Here is a 24,205-nt window from a genome sequence, read left to right as displayed (position 1 = left end):
ACAAACCCAAAGAGGAGAGGAGAGGGAGCGGCGGGGCTGGTGTTTGTCTCTGAGATGGGCTTTAACAGAAATACTTTCTACATGTGATCTTACATGCTCTCCCTCGTCTTTGTTCCCACTGTTCCAACACTTGAGTGAAAGTGTCTTCAGGTCTTGTTAAAATGAGGGAGAAAAAAACGGGGGGGAAACTGCGGATGTCAAATTATTTGCAGGCGAAGGAGACTGCAGGTTGCAGACTTTGCAAACACCATTTGCTGCCCTAAAAAGTGTGAAGTTATTTTCTCCTTATCCCTCTAATCCTTATTTAACCGGGCTGGTTGACTAAGAGCACGCTGTCATTTATAGTAATGACCTGGGGGACAAACTGCAGGGAGCTGCACAGAGGCGCTGTCACACCTGTGCTGCCCAGAACCTCCACGGTGACGGGCCTCTGTGGTCACAGCGTTCATCCGTAGCGCTGTTTTCCAAAGGTTTAGGGTCATTTAAAGAGAATAGAAGTGATTTTTAACAGCTGTGCATCACTCGCATCCCTCAGCGATGTGTAACGGCAAATAAATCGAGATTTACTGCGACATGTTTTACAAGTTAGGAGGCTGTTAACTAGCTGGAGTCTTGCATATCGGTTCATTTTTGTGCTTTCTTTTCCCCAGCGTCGCTCGCTGTTTGAATGATTGAGGAGTTGGAATACAACACCTTCAGTATTTTCTGTGTCTTGTCACAGACACGGAGACTTTAACCGTCTCTGATAATTTCCCCCCGGTGAAATTTTCCCGCTGCCAGCCTGGGGATTTGAATTGCAACCTCTGGGTCGTATTCTCTCTTCAGTGTCACCTCTTATTGAATAAAAAGGACTTTGTCAAAGGGGGGAAGCACTTTCTACCAAGTGGAACTGTAGGAGAGAGGTTGAAATGGCTTTCTGAGTAACACTGAGGGTATTAGAGAGTGAATCCTTCTTTCTAAGCTTTGGGGGAATCCAGGTACCTAACTGGGATTAGGTTGAAATAGTGTCTTACTGCCCAGGAAGCACAATTAGAAGTTCCCTTTTATTGTTCTTTTACCTTAAAATGGAGCCTCTTTGAACTGTTTGTGCTTCGAGGTCGTGCTTGGGTGGTAATAATTAGATTTAAGTTGGTTTTATTTTTGTGTTTATGCACAGATGTGACGTGAAAGCTGACAAACAGTGCAGCTTTTATTGTGCAGATTCTTCTCATTGGATCATATCTGGAGGTTCATTCTCCACCAAAGCAACACATTTTATTTAGTAAACTTACTACTCCTGTTCCAGTGTGAACCACTCTTATAGTTCAGTTTTTCCCTGTTTGTGAAGCAGCAAAAGAGGTACAAAAAATAAAATCTACATGGGCAATATTATAAATTATGGATAAGTCAGAGAAAAAAAACTGCTTGGAGTCATTGTACACCTGTGCACGGCCGAGCTTTTGCGAAATAGGGCACAGAATTTGTTTTGCGATGAATAATGAAAATGATGACAGCATTTAGAAAAAAGGATTCACTGTGAGGCTGAGAGTCTCTCGCGCTCATTAACTTCGGCTTCAGCGGTAAAATCGGCTTTTAAAACCACTGATGCAACCTGACAACGCCGTCCTGTCTTCATATCGTTCCATTCTCCTCCATCGTTCTGCAGCTCTGTGCTCCTGAACACCAAATGCCACATATCCTGCTGCTGTTTAAGTCCTGTTGTCTGAATTTAATTATAAGTATAAATGGAACGGAAACGGACCGGCCAGATCATTAACTACTGACAGATTCCATGTCCTGATGGGAAACGTTCATTCAGACGCTACCAGACCAACCCCATCCATGGCCTCAACCAATCAGGACAAAGCACAGCTCGAGGAACATGATAAAGAGCTCAGAGCTTTGATCCAGATCCCACCAGATCAGGGGTGTCCAACATGAGGCCCGTGGTCCAAAAGTGGTCCTCCAGAGGGTCCAATCCGGTCCTCAAAGTGGAAAAATTACAGAGAAGACATTAACTGCAGATTGTAAACTTGCAGAACTGTATATTTAAAATAATTTCTTGACCATGACTAGTTATTTTTACCTTAAAGCAAAATACTAAAGCATTCATTCTTCTTTTGTGTCTCATTTTTGTAATATTCTCTTGGTTTTTTTGGTCAGATTTTTGTCGTTTGTGACACATTTTTGTTGTTTTGTTTCTCGGTTTTGGCGTTTTGTGTTTCCTTTTTGTCTCGCTTTTGTTTTTTCTCTTATTTTTAATCATTTTGTGTTTCATTTCATTTCTTGTATTTTGTCTCGCTGGTGTCGTTTGTCCATTTTTTGTCATTTTGTGTATCATTTTTGTTGTTTTTTTGTTATTTCTTTCTCTGACTTTTGTCATTTTCCTCATAAGGTGTTTTAGAATGAACCTTTTTTGCACTAAAACAAAGGAAAACATTGGAGTTGTGGTTCTTTATAGGCTATGCTCTGATTTGGTCCACTTGAGACCAGATTGGGCTGAACTAGGATGAGCTGGACACCCTCGTTCTAGATGTTCCACGACCCGACTGGTTGGAGGTGTTTTAGTAGGAAGCTACTCTTGATGTTGTTTCTAAATGACAAAAAGCCGTTCTGGATAAAGAAAGGTGGTGTTTTTTTATTCTATCCTTTATTATAACTTCACTCTAACTGCACCTTTGGGTCAGAATGAACAGTGGCTCTATTCATCCATCACCATCTTAGATTTTATTCATTTTCTCAAAGAAGTACCATCAAGTGTCTGCACACAGATTCATAAAAGCACCTTTAAACTCAGTCCATTGCCATTTTTTGTTAAGATTAATTGTTAGATGTTCTTTAAAGAAACCCATGGATGTCGTAAATATAACTGCCAGCTGTCAGAATTACATTCATCATCAAAATTGTGCTTCTTTTGGCGTAAGATGAGAGAACTGTTGCGTGGATGCTGACACCGTGTTCGTACATACAGACTGAGACAGACAGTGTGTCACTCAAGGAAACATGTTTACTGTTACTCAGGGTTTTTCTGTTTCATTTTTACCCCGACAGTGCGGTATAGCTTCTTTTTTTTTCTTTCTCTTGAGACGCCTTCAGGGCAAATTTGGGGGTGGTAGTGTCTGCGATATTATAAATAACACAATGAGGATGAAAGGCAGTGGCACTCTCTCCCTCCCCATCCTTCTGTCTCTCCTCTTTTTCCTCTTGCCCTGCTACTCATCTATGCTCAACACGAGTGCCTCGCCGTCTCGCGTGTGTGGCTTGAATTTATATGAACGTCTCCCCGGCGGGGGACAACGGGGGCCAAGTCATTGATATGTGCAGGAGGACTCGGGATAAACAGCCCACGCCGACCGGTGTTACGCCAGCCTGCCTGATACATTTTGATTGAGCAAAGACAGAAGGGGTGAGATGGGGATGGGAGGGCGATGGAATTGGGGAGGCTTAAAAGCAGGGATAAAATGACAGGTTTTTTTTTTTTTCACCTGCCTCTCCAGACTGCCACAAAATGGACGCATGTAAATGTTAAGAAGCACACGTGGCGCCTCGCTTTGTGCGTTAGAGCACAGCAAACAAACAGATGAGGTGCGATATGCGTTCATTGTTTTAATCTGGGTATCAAGCCCCTTTTTATTTCCTGTCTTGATGATGCTTTTTGTGTCGTTGGGCATCACTATTCCGATCACTATTGAGTCATCCACGGCCATGTTTGTTTGTGGTCAGCCCCCCTAATGGACTCCCCCGTGTTCCTCCTCTCTGACTCTCTCTGTCAGAAAAACCAAAATAAGAGGTGGCAGCGGCACACTGCGCCACTTATGGCCGCATTAGGATCAGCCACCGACGTGTCGCTGAATTGCCTCGTGCATCATTTGGGCTTTGTTCAGCGTGACAGCCGAGTCGTGTGTGCGGCGCTGGTCCTCGTCCACCCCTTCTGCTTTTATCCCCAAATGGATGCGCCACTGGTTGAGCTCTTACTTCTGGAGTGCATTATCCCACTTACACCACGGATAATTTTTAAAGTCTTTCTGTTGACCTGTGTTTGCGGTGCAGCGCGTGTTGACCTGGCTTTTCTATTAGCGCGCCCTTTTTGCTGCCTCGCAATTACGCCGGCTGCTCCCGTCTCCGTGCTGGCAGCCAGCTCACATCTGCATTTTGAACATTGAATGGAATTGGTAAACAAATATTGCTATTGCAGATAAGAGGTGAATGGCGGATGAATTTCTCATTAATCGAGGCCGCAGTGGAACTTTAGCGACGGAGCTCATCGTTGACAGCCGCTTTAGTGAGGCCAGTGTAAATCCCAATCTGACAGCTGGAATGAACAAGTAAAGTGGGCGTTAATGGCCTAAAGCGAACGCACATCGATGCATCTGAAGTACGAACGACAGTCGAACTTAAATGAGTGAATTTAGCGTCGTACAAAACAGACAATCCCACCTTGTGAGGGGTAGAAAAATCCATCAGGTTGTTGTTACTTCGGTTTAAGAGTTTTTAACAGCATTTCTGCATTTTGGTGCAGAGTCAAAATAAACAAATGAAAAGTATCAATGGAAAGTGCTAGAAATCAATGGGAAAATCGCAATTTTTACCGCATGCAAATTGTTTGTTTTACCCAGTTTGTGATGAGTTTTCTTTTAACATAAATCCTCAGAACCGACAAAGGCAGGAGTATGTCATCCTTGTCAACAAATTATTATGTGAAATAATTAAGGCTGCAACTAACGACACATCGACTAATCGTCTGAGCACGATACGTCATCAAAGGCGGAAGTGAGCGCGCAATGCAACAGAAATCAGCGTCCGACCGGAGGGCAGAACACAGACGGACATCGGCGCTGCATCGTGCATGTATTATGTATGCACGATGCAGCACGGACGTCCGCGTTTAGATACAGCTGTATAGTAAACACTGACATCCGTGTTTACGATAGATCGCGGATGTCCGTGCTGCATCATGCATGCATGTCGTGCATACCGATGTCCGTCCGTGTTCCGCGCTCCGGTCAGACGGTGATTTCTGTTGCATTGCGCGCTCACTTCCGCTTTTGATGACGTATCGTGCTCAGACAGCTAGTTGACGCGTCATTAGTTGCAGCCCTAGAAATAACAAACATCCCTTCAACACACGCGTGCTAACGCTTTTCAAACAGCTCTTAGAATGTGATCTTAGCATGCACATCGAATGGTGCTTCCATGAAAATCGTTATTTTTCCTCCTCACATAAAAATGATGGTAAGATTTAAAATAGTTCATGTTAAAGGTATTTGGTGGAAACATTTAGATCTTAAAGCTGCATTATTAGATGTTTTCTGGTCACAAGGGGGCAATTAAACTAGCTGAAAACACAAATCTAACATATTGTCATCTGATAAAGTTATTATGGCAAGCAGGCTAAGGAATAAATGCTTGTTCCTGAATCCGTCAGACGGTATAAAATGAATTTAGAGGGATGTTTGTTGCCACACAATAAATGCTGGATCAATTTAACCTCCGTTTATCTCTCCACCACTGAGAAAAATACTGACTCATGCTTTATAGATAATCACCACTGCTGTTTTCACCAGATATTGGCTAATTTTGCCTCTTTTTCCCCCTCCCAGACATGCGGCCCCGTCACTAATAAGAAAACAGACTTAAAAATGGCTAAAACTGCGTCGTTTTTGATCACTTGATGCATCGATGTCGGTGTGGAATGAACAGAATGAAAGAAATAAAAGCAGCACAGAGGATTAACAGGTTGCTTGATGCTAAGCTAACGGCTAACACATAAGATAAACAGGGTTGTTGTTTTTTTCTGATCATCGCTTCACGTCTCAGGTGCTCAGATCCACCGCCATCATCCCGCCGGTGTTTAACTCGGAGCTTCGTTCTGCTTTTTCCCCCAATTATCAGTTCTTTTTCTTCTGACCCACACCACTAATGAACAAAGAGCCGCAGACACGCCGCGCACGCTCTCCTCAATTTACCACCTCTTATCAATAGCCTCCCTTTATCTTTCAGCGTTTTCTTCTTTCCATCCTCAGCCTCCCTCTGCTCCCCTCTCTCCTCTCTCCAAAGCCTTTATTTACCAACAGCATTTCAGGGTGTTTTATGGCTCCCTTCAGGATGGGAGGATGGAAGACGGTGTGGGGGGGAAAAATGGAAAAAAATAAAAGATGAAAGGGTAGATGAGGATGGAGAACAACACTCAAGGCTGCAGAGGGAGGAATAGATTTCAGACCAGCAATGAGAAATAAGTGCAAGTCATCAAGCGTGGCTCTGCTTGGCTTTTCTGCGTGTTTTTTTGTCTAATAGTTTGGATGTGCTGATTTAGGATGGTGATGTGAGCTGGAGAGGGTATCGGCGTGAGCGTGGAGCAGAGTCATTTGATTTAATGGGGTTTGGCAGTAGTTCCAGAGCCCTTGTCAAAGCCCCGTCGTATGAAATCCGGATGACTCAAAGCCCACAAAGGGACCGCGGAGGACTTTTGAGTTATTTTACTACAGCTGTTAGCGTGTAGCGCCGGTACATCACCTTATTGTGACTTTTTAACTGTGTTTTATTACGAGTAGAGGGGCAGGTGGGAAGCTCGGCTCTTTATTTCACCAAATGCAGCGCTAGTTATGATATACGGCCGGGCCTCGTCCGGCGGCAGAATAGAGGAAGAAAAAAAAAGAGTTGAGGATTACACCAGGCAAGCTGTTATGGCTCAATAACGCAGGCCTGTAATCGACTCACATTTCAAACACACATGAAGTCAGACGGCCCTCGCTCAGGCTCGTTTTTACGAGGAAGCACTCGGCGCGAGGTGATCAGCATATGTTTTGTTGACATAAATTTAAAATTTATTGCTGCTGCCAAAAGTGACTGTTGGACAAAGTCGATTATTAACTGAGTAAATGGCCTGAGAGAGTTTTATGTGAACTTCCTTAATGGCTACAGTCAGTCTGTTTCAAATCACCCTCCGTCAGCTCCCACCCACCACACACACACACACACACACACACACACACACACACACACACACACACACACACACACACACACACACACACACACACACACACACCTCTCATCATTTATTTCTGAAGCACAACATGAAAGCAGACAGCTACGAAGGGATTTGAGGAGATGTGTGCGTGGAGAGGAGTCTATCTGAGCTAAATCACTAAGCTGAGACAATATTTTAGTATCCTTTTTCATATCATTAAACCGTCTTAAGGCGCTCAAGCGTGCGAAACGGAATCTCAGCCTCGCTATCATCAGCTGTGCTTGGGCTCACGGAGCGTTTCAGCTCAGATGCTGACTGCTGTCTAATGTTGCATATTATTCTACTGTACTACGCTGTCCAGCAAATATAAGTGTTTCATGAGGAGGAGTTAGCAGAAAACTGCGCTCTGAAGCGTTCACATTCAGGTTGTCTTTTTGTAATTTCCAAAGTATAAACACAGTGACCCCTGATAGCACACTTGGCTCATCGTTGTGTAAAGAGTCGGCTCAGTTAGCGGCACTCAGGTTGGCTTTTTGCCGTCCTCACCAGCCACAATTGGACCGTTTCGCCTCCAAAACGGCTTTCTATCACCACATCGCTATTTTGTACATTTAGCCGCTTTACATTCTCATCAGCTGTGTCATTTTCTCGTAACTAATCGCACCCGAAAATGTGCGCTTCCTCGGAATAGAGACGCTTCCCATCCGACCCACTAAATGCCGTTAAGCAGCAAAAGAAGGGCGACATTAGTGTCTGGATGCGACGGGCTTGTGAAATGTCCTAAACCTCCCCTTTAACAGACTGAATTACTCTAACAGGTGCTGTTACCATTCTGTTGAACATCAAGTAATGTGCTGTTTCAGTGCTAGCTGCTGCAGTTAAATCCAACACACTCTCAGCTGCAGACACACACACGGCACTTTGCTCATCAACACTACATTTACGGTGGAAATACGTGGCATTGGTTCCACTTTGAGTGCCCTTAATAAGTCCATCCATACCTTATCTGTGCTCTGTCTGGGGGGCACAATGGTCAGATTGAGGAGGGACACAAAAGGCCTTTGAAAGGCTTTGTGTTGTGTGTGTGTTGTGGCTTACCCCCTTACCGCTGTTCTCCCCTTATCGGAGTGAAAATGTGCGACTGCATCACACACGACCCTTGAAAGAAATAAATCCTGTTCGGCTCTTTTGTCCATTTGGTTGTTTGTGTTGGAACAGAATGACATTAAGATGTTTGTATCTAACTGCAGCGCTGGGTTTTTGGGGAAGGATGGAACTGTAATGCACGTTGCAGTCCCGTGGAATCGCTCCTGTGTCGTCCTGATGCCGCTTTGATGCAGCGTTCTTATTTCATATTCACGTTTCTCTGCTGGCGTTCTGGTGAAAGCTGGAAGTGGAATTTCTTTATCAAAGCGCGCTACATCCTGATACATGCACCTCCTGCACCGCATGCAGCGTTCCAGGTTTGATATCTCGCGGCGTTGGAGTATTGTTTTCTCCTCCAACTGTGTCACTTCTCTGTCTGTGTCACTCTCTCTCCCTTTTCTGGCTTTTCAAGTGTCCTCCTTCCCTTTTGGGGCCGGTTGGCATTTATAAGACCTTTTAATTACTCTCTTCTTGCCAAAGGGCTGTCATTCTGCCTTTGGTTTCCAGGGTCTCTCCACAACTTCGAAACCACTAAATGATTATCATGACTTCCTCACCCTCTCTGCGCTTTCCCTCCGTCTCAGATTTTTTTTTTTTTTTTTGTCGGGTTTCAAGGATGTTTTGCAGCAATTAATCGTGAGTGGAGTCATACTGGACTTGATTGCTTAATAACTCCTGCAGCCATCTCCATAGGACCCGCTGTAATCTCTCTCTGTCTGTCTCGGTCTCAGGCTCGCTCCGTCTCTCCCAGCCCCTCTCCAGGCACAAAAGAGAGCTGTAAATCAATTTGCATTCGACATCTGACATCAATCAGTCATGTTTTGGGAGAGTGGCACCACCTCCTCCTCGGTGGCTTTGTTGAGAGTTGCCAAGATGGATGGCTGTCATCTCGCCCAAGTTGAGCGGATCTCTTATCAAGGGCATTGTTTCCCCAAGAATGCGCTCGGCTGATCACTCCGTGCCACCTGACTCGTCGTCGGCTGTTTGACGTTGTCTTTTTGTTTTGTCTGAGTATAGAATCGCTTTGTCGGTGCACGTTTGCGCCGCGTTTCCTCAGCTTGGGGAATTATCAGCTGCGTTCTACCACCACCTGTCGAGGTTTTGATTTTTCAATCTAGCATCTGCATTAAAGAAATAAATAAAGCATTAGTTTGTGGAACCTTGCTGCGTGAAAGAGCAACAGTTTTGGAAGATTAAATGTGCCAAATCTGAAACAACACTAAGTCGACAAACAATCACTGCAATCGTGGATGTGAGTGCGTCTTTGTGCGCCTCTCTCAAGGTGAGCCGTTTGAAGTTCTCGGGAGGCTTAAGGCATTGTGGCAGTTGTTTGGCAATCCGTGTCACCTTAATTGCTTTAGAGCACTTTCAGATATCTTTCAAGAATAATATGCTTTGTGCTGAGCCGAAGGGTCTTTGAGGATTTCGTAACAGAGAGAGTTGTGAGGCCAGACTTTCTGTTGTCGGATGTTATTTAGTTGCCTAACCTTCAGGGCCTTTGCCACATAATCAAATATTGACCCTTAGTCTTGTCTGACCTGGTGGGCTTAAACTATGTTACAGCTAATGACTGTCCGTTTGGAAATGGACAATTCATCGCAGATGTGATGTTTTTGCTCCAAACTACACATCGCCTCTTAGTTTTAGAGTCCAAATAATGGTTCATAACACTAAGTGGCTCTCCTGAATATGAGGCGCTCTGTTTCGCTTTACAGCACCTTATCCATCTGCAGCACTTGAGATGTAGGAAGCTGATAATGCCTCTGCTTGAATAGCACCTTGTGATTTACAGCCGCGAGTCATGGTCCAGTGCTCCCTGCAGAAGAATATGTGTGGTGGTTGGACGGCTTGTTGCTCTGATGGTAATTGTTATGTTCTGATGCTATGACTGATGGACTGTGACGTTTTATCTCCAGCTCCAAAGGGCCAAACGCCTTTCTTTTTTGTCTTCTTTGCTGTTATGAGCTTTAGAGGAAGCCTCCTAATGTTAGACACACAAACATCTATTTGAGTGACGTGCACATTAAGCGCTGCCCGGTCTGCCTGACTTTTTCCTACCGCCAGGAGTAAAGACGCTAAAATGTTTGTGTTTTTTTGCTCTTTTGCTCTGCAGAAAGATGCACAGTGGAATGAAGACCTACAGCTGTGAGCTGTGTGGGAAGAGCTTCCTGGACAGCCTCCGTCTACGAATGCATTTGCTGTCTCATTCAGGTAAGGAAATCAAAGCGGCCCTAAAACCACAACTCTATGCTATGATCGCTGTTTATCACTGCCAGTCTATACAGCGCTGAGCTTCTGTCGCCTCTGTGCTGCTGCCAGGAAGGAAAGAAGCCAAATTTAGACAACTGCAGTATTTAGGAACCTTGCTGAATGATTTTGCATGTTTGCATTGCAGAAGACACTTCTTATAACACTTCCAAAAGCTACACATCTGTCCTTTTAACTGGTTTAAATCCATTTCTGTGGTGAAATGTAGACAAACACGCCTGCATTGTCCTACCGTGTCTCCCAAAAAAACAAAAGCAGTTCTGGTTTTAGAAGCGCTGAGGTGAGAGGTCGGAATCCTCCAGGGCAACCCCACCCAGCAAATAATTTTTGACAAGCCACTAAAGCGGTGGTGGAGGCAGATTATCTGCTTCAGTAAAAGTACCAGTGGACTAACGTAAAAAAGGGTTACAAGCCAGCACTAGTTTAATCTTTAACAGCACATTGTATTCTATTAGAGTATAAAATACAATATTATCCCTCTGAAATCTATTTAAGTACAAGTATAATAATGAAGTAAGTTGACAGAATGCGCTTCCTTTCTTGCCATCGCTGCACCAAACGTAGCCTGGTTATTTCAGCGTTTTGCTTTTATTCCTTATTAAATATTTAATTCGTTCACTTCTTTTGTCAGCCTCCCACTTTGTTCCTCCCTCCCGACCTTGCCGTCCTCGGCGGCAGCTGCAGCCCTGAAGTTCAGCGAGTTTTACGTCCCTGAAACTTTAACTTTGCTCGTTTATTAACATGATTGGAAACCAAAAAGTAGCACTGCATGAGGCTTTCAGGGTGGTCCGTAATGACAGAAAATATGTGATTGCAAGTTAATGGGCTGAACATGCATGGCCCTTTTTAATAGGAGAGTGAATCTCTCTTTTCCTGCAGATTTGTTTTCTTGTGCTGTGAAAAAAGCTTAACTTTAGCTTTTTACTCCGACGCTCCACAAATTAGTTTCGCATCTATTCACAGATGCAAAGAATGGCTGTTTAGTCCGGTGTTCACGCGCTGTGGGAAAACAGATGACTGAAGTTTGCTCTACCTTTTAATAAATGTGCTGGTTTTGAATATGTAAATGTGAAGCATTGCCGCAGTGATTTGTGGATTAAGTGACTCTTCAGCGCGGTAAAGCTGAGCAGCTCTGGGAAACTTAACCCGAGAGGTGCCTGCACATCGTCATCCTGTCATCCTACACCCCCGTGACACCAGAGGTCTGAAAGGTAGAGCAAGTCAGAACACTGGACGCATTGATTGGTCCATTCTGACACCGTTACACCACCCCCAAACACACACAAACACACTCTCACACAGCCCAGCAGTCCCTACTTAGTTCAGCGCCGCTTTAATGGCATGGGCCGTCTTTTATAGGCAGCAAAGAGTTCCCCACTCCTCAGGCCCTAAGTGCAGATGGTTTATTGAGTCACTGTAAAAGCCGTGGAAGCTCACGAGGTAACCCCGTCTGCACACACACAAAACCTCCGGTCCATGTGTCGCTGCTGGCCCGAAGATTGAAGTCTTTGTTTGGAACCCCGTGTGTTCTCCAGTGGGACGCACTAAGTGGACCGAATTGTCTGCTTGACACCGTCGCTGCCAAATGCGAGCGGATACGAGCCCCCGAACTCCCACCCCACCGGCCGCCAGTAGGCAGAAATAATTGCCAGGATCATTTTGTTTGTTCATATTTCACCAAAACTTAAACAGTGACTGAGAGGAGCGCTGGTACTCCTGCTATGTTGTGACAAAGATGAATGACAAACTCAAGCTGTGCCAGTGAATTGGCTCAGCGCACGACTCAGTGTGTCAAAAGCAAAAAAAAAAAAAAAAAAAAGTTTCTCTGAGGAAATATTTGCAGTTTATTTTAAAATTACTCCACGTTCTCACGATCCCTACTGCCGCCCTGCTTGTCAGAGAAGAAAGAAGAAAGTGTGGAAGTCCTGGAGGTTTTCAGTGCACGTATGTCTCTCTGTGTGTCTCCAGTTACAGTACATGCTTCCTCAGATAGAGTACGTCCGTAAAGCTTGTTGTACAGTTCAGGGCCAAAGGCAGCATGAAGCTTTCTTTAGTTCAAGAGTTATGACAAACTGGAAGCAGAGAGGTTGAGTCAAAGTAATCTGATTACAATAATTCACTACTTAGCTGGTGTGGTTATACTGCAGGGTGGGAAAAATAAACTGTTTTATGTTGGACAACCGTTTTTATTTATATAATGTGCGCTATACGATTACATTGTTTCTAAAATTTCTAAAATTGTTTATTTTTAGGGGCGGCATGGGTCAGTGGGTAGAGTGGCCGTCTTGCAACCGAAGGGTTGCCGGTTCGATCCTCGGCCCGTCGTGCTCATGTCGAGGTGTCCCTGAGCAAGACACTTAACCCCTAATTGCTCCTGATGGGTTGTGGTTAGCGCCTTGCATGGCAGCTCCCACCATCAGTGTGTGAATGGGTAAATGTGACATATCATCATGTAAAGCGCTTTGGATAGAAGCGCTATATAAATACAACCATTTACCATTTAAAACCCATATTAATGCGTGTTTTCCACTGATGGTGAACGTGCATGAGCACAGTAGAAGTTCTGCTTGTAATGGCGTTCCTGGAGATGATTTATGTCTCGTATCTTCACCTGATACACCACGGCCTTCAAGTGCCCCCAAAGATAGCGTCATCTTCTGGGGTCCCTGAAACATAAAGAAGTGCACATTTTACATTTTCCTGTGTAGAAACAACCACCCTCTCTGTGTCCAGTTAAACTGCACCACTTAGTGTCAGATTTCTAATTAACCTGGCTTTTTTTCTCGTAATCATCGTGAGTTTTAGGCATCTGTAGCATTTACCAAACATGCAAATGAGTCAGCTATTTAGAGAATGTTAATAAAGAAAAGGAGCTTAAAAATTAGCCGCCTTTCTCTCTTTTTTCTTCTTCTATTTTTGTTGAAAATATTCCACACATCACCCAAAGTCCTTAAATAAAATCAGCTCGAATAGCCTAAACATTTAAGTTTGATTCTGGTTTTGCACAAATGTTTTGACGTTCTAGAATAAAGCACCTTCGAGTGGATAACTTGCAAACTTTATTTTTTTTCCTCTTGGTACAAACTTTGCTCAATAATTTAAAATGACAAAAAGCCTTGGAGGAGAAACGACAAGGTTTCTGCAGCACAAAGGGACAAAGGAAAGAAATGGCTTCATATAGCGTCATCTATTTCTGACAATGTTTTCCAACCCTTTTTCTTTTTCCTCTTTTGTCATGCAATCGAATGCAGATAGAAGAACTAAATCTGAAGAAAACAACCGGATTAAGAGTGTTTTAGCTTTTCAAACTGATGGAGTAGGAGAGAGGAGGTGCAGGTACAGGTGTTCTGATGGATAAAACCTGAATACAGTGTTGTAGGACACACAGCAGATCATTTAAACATCTTCTGTGATATCAACAGGTTAACAATAACTCGTGTTTTATGGCCTCTGTCACGAGGTGAAAACTCTGCTGATAGGAGATCAAATGGAAAAAAAACAAACAAAAAAAACAGAACGCTGAAAACTCTAGGAAGAACCACACACCCCACCTTGAGAAAGGCAACCGAGCGGAAGATGTGGGCAGTGTATTTTTAGCAACAGTGGCAGCAAGTGCACAAACTTTTTTTTTTCTTTTTCTCTCTTTTTTTTTTCCCCTCTTTCCATGCGGGGCTGTCTTGACGCTCGACATCAACCTGTACTGTTACACACATCAGCGTTGATTCATAGCCGCTTTGGTCTGGCGTAAAAGGCAAGACAAGCGCTTCTGTCGAGACAGGCGACGGTTAGGGAAGAGACAGCGCCGAGGCAAAGCTTTCTTTGATAGTTTTTGTTGTCTTTTTTGTTTTTTTCTGCACTTTTTTTCTCCCTCCCTCCTCCACCACCTCCGCCTCCACCGTTTGACTTTCAAGGCTTTTTCTCAGTCTGACACCGCGTCTCGATTTTTATCGCGTCTCTCTGTAATGATGACACTTCACCGAGTCCCAAAACCCTCAGCCCCTCCTCCACCTCCTCCTCCTCCACCTCCTCCTCCGCCGCCGCCGCCGCCATCATCCTTCAGCTCGCTTCAGAAAAGACAGAATATTGGGGAGATGAAGCGAGAGAGCAGAGAGGCTTTTTGGTATGCGCAGCGTGTCGTGGATGTGGAGCGTTTCAGACACCGCTGCTGCTGCTGCCTCCTCCTCCCTCCCCTCAGCCTTCCACTCCGTCTCTCACTCTCTGTCTCTCTGTCTGTCTGTCTCTCTGTCTGTCTGTCTCTCTGTCTGTCTCTCTGTGCTTGTTGAACGGAGGACTTGGCGGCGTGCCCGTCTGGGCTGCCTGCCACCGCTGAGGGTACAGTATGTACAGTCTACCTTGTGCCAGCTATTTATTTTTTTCCTGTCGTCTTGTTCTGTCTCAGTCCTCTCCGCTCCACGTTGTGTGTTTTTTTTTTTCCTCATCTCCGCCTGACGTTTAGTGTTTGACAGCCTTTGCTGAGCCAAAGCCTGCAGATGGGGGTTCAGGCAGGGTGGGGAACTGTGACTCAGCCCCTTTCGGGTGCATGTTGAGGCCATGGATGTTGTTTTCTCTTACATTACAGCAGCTCTTTAACACCGCCGACGGACAGGAATACAAGTGTTGTGACAACTCTGAGCAACTTAATGCAAAACGAGGATCATAAAGACATGCACGTGTTCCGCATTTTATCTCATTCCAGTTCTGAAACATCCACTTCAAACTCAGGAAGCTAAAACTATGTGGATATAAATTTACCACAGATTTATGCAGATTTAGGTTTACCATAAACACATTCATAATCTTATTACTCATTATTTAGTCAGATAGTTCCTGATTTTACTCGTAATTTGTCCAGTTTTACACTACACGTTTTGTAGTCAAAGTTTTTGTGCTGCTGCTCAGATAAGTGTTCATTAAAGGCATTATGGAGGATGTTTTTTTTTTTGTTTAATTGGTCTGATTCACATAAAATGAATATACTGACCTTTAGTGGACTTGTATGTATGGTTTCTAAAAAAATAAAAAATAAAAAAAAATAACTGTGGACATGGCAGGACCTGAAAAACATCAGCCAATCAACGCGCTCGGACCGAGGCGTTTGGTTTGCTCCCTTTCCTGTCAATCAAAAATCTTCCGGCTCAGGCCTAGTTACGTAGATTACGTACGCCTTGGACTTACGTGTTTTCTGTATGTGTTGCTTTGGTATAGCTTCGTAGTTAGCTGGAGACTTGTTTTGCTCATCTTTTTTTACATAAAGGCAGATAAAGATCCAGGGGGACCCAGCCGTAAAAGACAACTTCACGAGTCCTACGCAAGTTTCTGGAGGGGGGCGTTTCTTCGTAAATGTTAAGAGGGGGGAGGTTAGAGGGGGGTGAGGGAGAGGTTGTATGTGCGCATGCTACGTTCAAAGTCGTAGGAAATTAAATCTCCTCTAATGCCTTAAAGTTCTCTGAGCTATTTAGTGCAAAACAAGGATCATAGAAACATGCAAATATTTTACGTTTCATCTCATTCCAGCTTTGACTCCAGTTAAAACTGAGGATACTTAGAGTATCATGAACATATTCATACTCTTGTTACTCATTGCTGGATCTGACAGTTTCTGATTTCATGAGTCTGTTTGAACGGACGCCCAGACAATAATGCAAATAGTTTTTAGACTTTTTCAGGTTCATGCAAAAGATGATCATAAAAACATGCAAATATTTTATGTTTCATTTCGATCTGATCTCGTTTCAGTTCTGAAGCATCCAGTTAATGTGCAGATTTAAAAGTATCGTGAACACATTTATACTCTTGTTCCTCATGGAGTCTGTTTGTACGGACAATAATGCAAATACTTTTTAAACTTTGAGCAATTTAATCCAAAAGATGACGATACAAGCATGCAAATATTTTATGTTCCATCTCATTTCAGTTCTGAAGCATCCAGTTTCAGGTCAGGATGAAGAAGCTCGGTAGTTTTATGAGCAGCTCTTCATGTACCACAAACAGCCTCCTGTTACTCATTGTTTGCTCACATAGTTGTGGATTTTGATAATAATTTGTCCAGTTTTAAACTCCATGTTATTTAGTCAAAGTATTTTGTAAATATTTAATCTCGTTCTGGTTAAAGTCATGATGGTGAACCTTTTAGTTTCTAGCACCATGACCACATCATGATCTGGTTACTCATTGTTTAACCAGATAGTTCCTAGTTTTAGTTTTAAGATGTTCACTTTTAAACTGCCCGTCGTGCTGCCAAAGGCTTCGTATGGCTGCTTGCACAGTAATATAAATATTTTGTGAACTTTGAGCAATTTAATGCAAAAAGATGATCAGAAAAACATTCAAATATTTCATATTTTATCCCAATTGCTTCTCATTCTTACATCTCCAAATTTACTCCAAACTCAGGATGCTTGGACTGAATTCTATTTGGTCAAAGTTTTTTTTTTAACTTCCACTGAACATTTGAGAAGTTCTTCTCGTAAATTATTAAAAATGGCTTGTAGAAAAGATGTGTTTATATTTAATGAAAATGACAACTCCTCCATCTGCCCAAGTCTTTTTTTTTTTTTTGGTCAAACCTGTTTTTCGAAGGTAAAGAATCAACTTTCTCACAGTGTTTGTGAAATGTCAATCTGTCTGTCTAAGGAACGATAGCCGGCTCTAATCAGAGCGTGGCATTAGGATTCATTCAGGTGCGTCTTCAAACAGGCGCTCCGGTGTCATTTTAATTCATTGTCCAGCAAACACAAATCAATCAAACTGTACTTTATCCACCGTATCTGAAATAATCTGTCTTTTAAATCAAGTGTGCATGCGTGTGAAAGCTGAAGCTCATCAAACAAGGCGAGACCGGACTGATATGATTCAGTTTGTTTTCCGAGCGAGCCGAAGCAGCGTAATGAGATTACCAATAAGACTCTCCCTGAACGCCCCGCCATGCCATCTCCGTTACCACCAACTTTTCATCTCGCTGCCTTTATAGCTTAAGAGTCTTAATCCTCTGTTTACAGTATGTATACATAGGAGAGAGTTCCTGGATTAACCCGCTGAGTGTGTGTGAGAAAGAGACAGAAAGAGACCCGAAGCACATTACAACAGATCCATCTTTATTTAACCGGCAGTCGCAGGCGACGTGTCTTGCTCAAGGGCACAATGTGATGATATATGAATGGAGAGAATGGATCCGTAATGTGTCGCCCGGTTGTGAGGGGAGCGAGGGACCAAGAAAAGGGTGTTAAAATATACAGCACCGTCTGTCTCTCTGTGTTTCCAGTGTTAAACCGCCTTTGTGTGAGAGGAAAATGGACGTCTTTCAGATAAAAATTTATATTTCCGACAGGTTCCTCGAACGCACCGTGACTGGCAGATTTCACACGCAGATGTGTAACTTGATTCTCTAGTTAAGTTCAACAGAGACGGATTCTGTCGACTCGCCTTGTAAATAAGAGCTACTGTGTGTTGAATGTCAGACCGGCTTTAGGTTTCTGCATCCACGGATTATCAGCAAGTAGAAAAGAGAACTCGAAAGTTGTAATTCCGTAAATCAGGAAACACAATTAAATGCATTAGAGGAGATTTAATTTCCTACGACTTTGAACGTAGCATGCGCACATACAACCTCTCCCTCACCCCCCCTCTAACCTCCCCCCTCTTAACATTTACGAAGAAACGCCCCCCTCCAGAAACTTGCGTAGGACTCGTGAAGTTGTCTTTTACGGCTGGGTCCCCCTGGATCTTTATCTGCCATTATGTAAAAAAAGATGAGCAAAACAAGTCTCCAGCTAACTACGAAGCTATACCAAAGCAACACATACAGAAAACACGTAAGTCCAAGGCGTACGTAATCTACGTAACTAGGCCTGAGCCAGAAGATTTTTGATTGACAGGAAAGGCAGCAAACCAAACGCCTCGGTCCGAGCGCATTGATTGGCTGATGTTTTTCAGGTCCTGCCATGTCCACAGTTATTTTTTTTTTTTTTAATTCTTTTAGAGACCATACATACAAGTCCACTAAAGGTCAGTATATTCATTTTATGTGAATCAGACAAATTAAACAAAAAAAAAAACCATCCTCCATAATGCCTTTAATGGCTTCAAAGTACTAAGAAGTGGAGAACTTTTTGTTTTTTTTACAGAATCTGTTTAGAGCAAACTGTTTATTTCTCTAGAATTTTTCAGATAAGTTGGAGAATAAAATAGTTTTGAGGAAATACGATGATTTTAAGCTTAGATTTGCTCAACTACTCGCACATGAATAGTTCAAGGACCATCAGAGAGGTGAAAATCTGATAGTTCTGCCTTCTTTTGCGGTTTCTGTCTCTGATAAATGATGTCATTTTGGCAGTTTATTGGTTGAAGAGGGTTAAAACAGGCCTTTCCTCAAATGTAGTACAGTAAAAGCAGTGTTGTTTTGAGTCCTCTCCTCAGTTTGCAAATAATACGACCAGCACATCATTCCACTGACATTTCACAGTGATTATATCATTATAATTCAACAGCTCCAGACTCATTTAGTCTTTGACATGCTGAGAAAACCTCCTGCGAGAGGAAGTTGCTCCCCGTTGGGGCATTTGGAGGCCAGCAGTAGTTGCCTTCTGTACAAGATTAGAAAAGTTCTCACACACAGTAACGAACTTTCAGATGTCATCCCTCCTCTGCAGCTCGTTTACCCACAAACACACAACATCTCAGAGCAGGGAAACATGACTTTACATGATGATCTGCTGGCGTTTTGAGTCATGTGCTTTCACTGCGCGGCGTGTCACAGCGGCTTCATCGCTTTGGTATGCCTGTGTTTGGACGGGGCATTAGTCAGCCGCTACAGCGTGTTTCCACAGTTTAAAGAGAGTTTCTGACCAAACCGGAGGGAATTTTGTTGCCTTTTGTTGTTTGAGCCTTTGAGTTTCTGCTCTGAGAAATTACAAGCTGCGTCATGAAGAGATGAAGAAGAAAATATCTGAGGGTGGCGCCGCCCCGGTGGTGGGAAGATGGAAGCTAGTAAAACATGAATAGATGCCATAATAACCATTTATGTTACGTAATGGAGAATAAAATGCAGATTGTGGTTAATTTTCTGTGTTCTGCTCTATAGTGTGAATGCAGCAGTTCATATTTACATGACAGTGAATCTGCCCGGGGCAGGAAGAGGCGACTTCTCCTTCTGTCCTTGACCAGCTGTTTAACTTGGCTCCCTAAAATTAAAATCTTTGTTCCAGACCAATCCCAATCTGAGCGTGGGAGGGAAATGCCCACGTAAACGTCCAGAACGTTTAGATGAGGAGAAAAATGCAAAGAATTTGGACATGAATGCGGCGAGGCGGGGAGGGCAGCCTTCCCATCGCTCTTTGTCTGCGTTTTCTATCTCCGTGGCGTTCTGTTTGGTTGTTTGGCAGTCGACTGGTCGGCTGTTTTGGCGCCGTGCCGGCTCTTCCCTCACAGTGATGACGACATATTTGTGCCGGCAGGTCTGGATGTTCTGCCAGCATTCCAGCATTTATGATCGCTCGCAGATGTGAGTCCAGGAACACACTGTACTGTACCCAAACCCAGAAATTAATGAAACTTGACTGCCTTCCAGGCCACAAATTCCTAAATGCGTATGTGTGTGTGTGACTGTGTGTGTGTGTGTTTGCATGAGTGAAAAGAGAGACAGGAGACTCTGGGGAGGGAGTTGTATCATGGGAGGGGGGAAAGCGCTATTAAAAGCAAGTAGCAGGGAAAGTAGTTCATAAAAAAACATAACAAAAAAGTATGGCCTAAAGTGTTAAGCGGCGTGCATGTAGGTTTTTTTATTATTTTTTGAAACCACAGCTGATGTTTCCACGGCTACATTAACGCAGGATGACAGACGGAGCAGACAAACAGCAGTAGCTCATTCTTTAGTAGCATAACATCAGCCCTTCTCTCTGCAACCTAAACCGTCCCCCCTGCAACACTTCCTCCAAACCTGTTGATTTACTGCCGCTGGGATGCTGCAGCTGGAGGATCCTCAGCTGGCTTCGGTTACAGGAGAGGGCACACGGGGGACGGCCGAGTGCGACGTGACACAAGGCAGGGGTCTGCTCAGAATACTGTAGCATCAGCCGTCAGACTCATATTTTTATTTCCTTCAGCTGAGGCTGGGGTGAGGAGGGGGAGGGGGCCTTGTTAGACCTCTATCTTGAGCTAATGCGACTTCACTGGAAACCACGACCAGCTGAAGCCAGAACTCGCTGTACCTGCAGCTTCTCGGAAAAGCAGCGTTTTCTGTTTTGTTTTTTTTAAGAAGTGAAGGCTTGGACAGTGTGTGAGGGTTGATCCTCTGTGTGATGCTGGGATCAGGACTAAACAACCGGTTGTCTCGAGTGTCTTTCTGCTCGGCGTGGTTCGTATCCGACACCTGTAGCTTCCCGGAAGCAGCCGTCTGGGTATTAGGCGTAGCTGAGAAATGTGTCTCTGGCCTGCAGAGGATGTCTGGCTGTCTAGTGATATGTTTTGTAGCCTGATACTGCAGAGCTGGACTGGTCGTACCGAGGTACAAACACATTTACAGGCTCTCTGTCCGGAGACACACACACAAAAAAAACAACGTAATGGTCTGATGTGAAATTCCCACAGAAAGCTATTTTTTATTTATTTATTTGCTGTTTGTCCCACGCAAGGCTTTTAAAGCTAGTATAGTTAGCTCAGGTTTAAACATGCAGTCTTGTAAAATATTTACTGCCGTGTCCTCACTTCGCTTCCCTCCGTCTCATTTCTGTTACATAAAAATTCACCATAATTATACAGACGCATGAACACGGACGTTTCATGTCCTGCTTTTCTTCCACAAACAGGAAAAATTATTAAGCTTTATTTAAATTCATCTTTTCTCCCTCCTTCTGCTCACAGGTAGAAAGTAGTAAAGTGCTATTTTGAGGCTATTAAATGCTTTTATTGTCTTTTGCTGGTGGTTTACAAATGATCTCTGTTTATCATCTTTAACCAACGTGCACTTGCATACCAATAAGAAGGGAATATTAATGCAGATGCATAAAATTAATGTTAAAACAAACAGTTATATAAGCAAGAATCCTTAAATTAGAATCATAACTGCAGGCCGAATGCAATCAATAAGTGAAATGTGAAAAAATTAGTCCAGAATCTTTAGAATAAGTTTCTGACCAGCTCAAAAGATGTTGAAAAGGTTAAAACTTCCTTAAAAATAAGTGCTACTAATATAATAATCCCACCAGTAATCACCGTTTTGCCGTCAGATTAGCTTATAATCAAATCACCGCCGTCCTGTTCTACTTTGGTTTAAAGCCGTCAGTCACTAAAAAGTTGCACCGAGAGCTCAAAGTTGACTTTTCAGCCCTCTCTATTTTCAGACAAGAAGGGTAAAAAAGCAGGAGGACTTGATCTTATTCCTTTTATTACAGGGATATTGCAGCTTTAAATCCTTTTGGTTGCTAAGTAGCGAGTGCCCCTGTGCTCCCTTAATGGGCCTGATTTGGTATTCCACTCTGATGCCAAGTCTTATTTTTGTATGCGAGACAAAGTGTTTTGATGGAGGGTGATTGCTGAAACGTCTGTGTGTCTACCAAAGGCTGTTTTTTTTTTTCCTTTTGGTGGAGAGTGAGAGTTTTATGGCCTCTCACAGTACAGTACACTGTGTGCCTTCTGCTCAAAACAAGAACACAGTCGATTGAATTTTGGATTCGCTTCATCATCCCTCCCTCCTCCCAGCAGCTTTGTTGTCAGCGAGCAGCATGTGTGTGTGTCTGTGTGAGAGAGAGAGAGAGAGAGATGTGAGTGCTCTGTGCGTGTGTGTGTGTGCCTGATGCATGTGTGTGGTGAAAGTCAATTATTGCAAAAGGCTGCCAATTAATTTGCTCTCCTGGAAATTCGAATGATACTGTAGAATGCACACAAACACGTGTGTCCACATGATTCACACACACACACACACGCACATGCACTCTCACTTAGACACAAACACGCCTGTAAGCTACATGTACACACACACACACACACACACACACACAAGAACACTCTGCTCACCATTAACTCAAAAGGAGAGAGAAGATGCAGAGGCTGCAGACATTTGTTTGCTCCGGAGTGTGATGTTAAATTAGGTCGTGTCTGCGTGCATGTGTGTGTCTGTGTGCGTGCATGTGTGTGTCTGTGTGCGTGCATGTGTGTGTCTGTGTGTGTCTGTGTGCGTTCGGAGGCTCTTACCGGCTGAATAGTGAACATTGCTCAAGGGGGCTAAAGCAGGATCAGGTGGAATTGCTCAGTCTGGTCTCCAGGTATTCTGGGAGTGTCTTTTTTTAGGCGAAGGGTCCTTCAGACTGTCTCAGGGCGTCGGGATGACAGAAGGGCAGAGCTGATTGTGAGTCCTCTGCGGTGCTTATCTGGACACACAAAGTCTCCGTTTTCCAGCTTCTCGCCGGCTCCATCATAATGATGATGATCATAAAGATCCAACCATGTATACTTTAACCCTCCTGGTGTCTTCGTTTACAGGCACCAAAAACAAATCTAAAAATTCAGCAAAAAATTCCACAAATTTCTGAAAATTTGCAAAACCTTCAGGAAGAAAATTCCAATAATTCCTTAAAAATTGTATTTAAAAAAAAAAAAATTTGGGAAGAAAAATCCTGCAAATATTTTTTTCAAAATGAGTATGAATCTTCAAAAAAAAAAAAAATCCTAAAAATATCTAAATTGATTCCATATACATCAGTAAAACTTCTAATATTTTCTTTAAGAACATTCACCAAAAAAATCAACCAAAATCCAGCGAAATTCGCTGGATTTTGGTTGATTTTTTTGGTGAATGTTCTTGAAGAAATATTTTAAACATTGCTTTTTTGTTCAAAGATTTCCCAAAAATGTTGAAAATGTGGACATCAGAAATTACACTGTGAAAATCTTTTTTTTCTCCACATTTTCTAACTTTAAAACGGGTCGATTTGACCCGCAGTACAACACAAGGGTTAAGAAACCTCGTACAGTGCCATGCCAACAACAAAGCAGTTTCTGATTAAACTCCTCTGCAGAGATTTTATGAATTGAAAGTCTAATGCCGAACATGTGACTGACCCATCTGGCTTTTAATGGCTCTCAATGGGCAGCGCAGAATAAGAATCGTACATGCAAATGCGGTCTGCTGTGGTGGAGTTTTTTTTCTCTTTTTAAAGGATAACCACATGCAGCCAGAGTTTACCAAAGAAAACTTATGTAAAGACCTGACAGTGTGTGTGTGTGTGTGTGTGAGAGAGAGAGTGTGCACGTGGTCCAGTTGTGCAGTTCTGTGTAGCAATTAGTGGTATTTGCCACATTTGGCAGGAGGAGGCTGTGCTATGTGTATCTGGGCTGCACATGTTTAAATAAACCCGGTTAGATTTTTTGGGTTTTTTTAATCTCTCGACTTTGATATGTAATTATTCTTCGCGGCGATTTTTCTCGTCGATAATTGAAGTTCCATAACCTTATCTCTCTCCTCGCCTGTCGCATGGCAGCGGGCCCTGCATGCATGTGCGGCTGCATGAGCGGGGTCGTTAAAGGATTCCCGAATGCATTACAAACACTCCCCCTCCCACAATAAAAAGAGAAAGGAGGGGGGGAAAAAAGCAGAGGCAGAGATGAGAGGTTGGTTGTACGGGGGGGAGATAAGGTTGTGAGAGCAGGAGGCTAAATTTAAATCGTAATTGGCCGACTTCCACAAGCTTGTGGGCATTTTAATGAGTCATAATAACTTCATTTAAAACCAGCTGAGCAGAAAATAGATTGGAGAGGAGCCTGTGGCTAGTATGGATTTGTGTTGCTTTGTGTGAGTGTGTGCGCGGGCATGCGTGTATCGAGCCTGACTGTAAACCTGCACACACATAC

General features: G+C 43.4%; 1 protein-coding gene across 2 annotated transcripts in view; it reads left to right on the top strand.

Moving 5' to 3' along the window:
- zbtb16a (zinc finger and BTB domain containing 16a) overlaps positions 1-24,205 on the top strand; it is a 176,505-nt gene that overhangs the window by 56,789 nt on the left and 95,511 nt on the right. For both annotated transcript variants that reach the window (XM_022204838.2, XM_022204839.2), the window contains exon 3: positions 10,209-10,306. In XM_022204838.2, coding sequence (XP_022060530.1) covers positions 10,209-10,306 — 98 coding nt within the window. The remainder of the gene's footprint in view (positions 1-10,208; positions 10,307-24,205) is intronic.

Source organism: Acanthochromis polyacanthus, chromosome 17, assembly GCF_021347895.1.
Source record: "Acanthochromis polyacanthus isolate Apoly-LR-REF ecotype Palm Island chromosome 17, KAUST_Apoly_ChrSc, whole genome shotgun sequence".
Classification (NCBI taxonomy): Eukaryota; Metazoa; Chordata; class Actinopteri; family Pomacentridae; genus Acanthochromis; species Acanthochromis polyacanthus.
The sequence above is the reverse complement of the archived record's forward strand: the minus strand, read 5'-3'. Positions and strand labels throughout refer to the sequence as shown.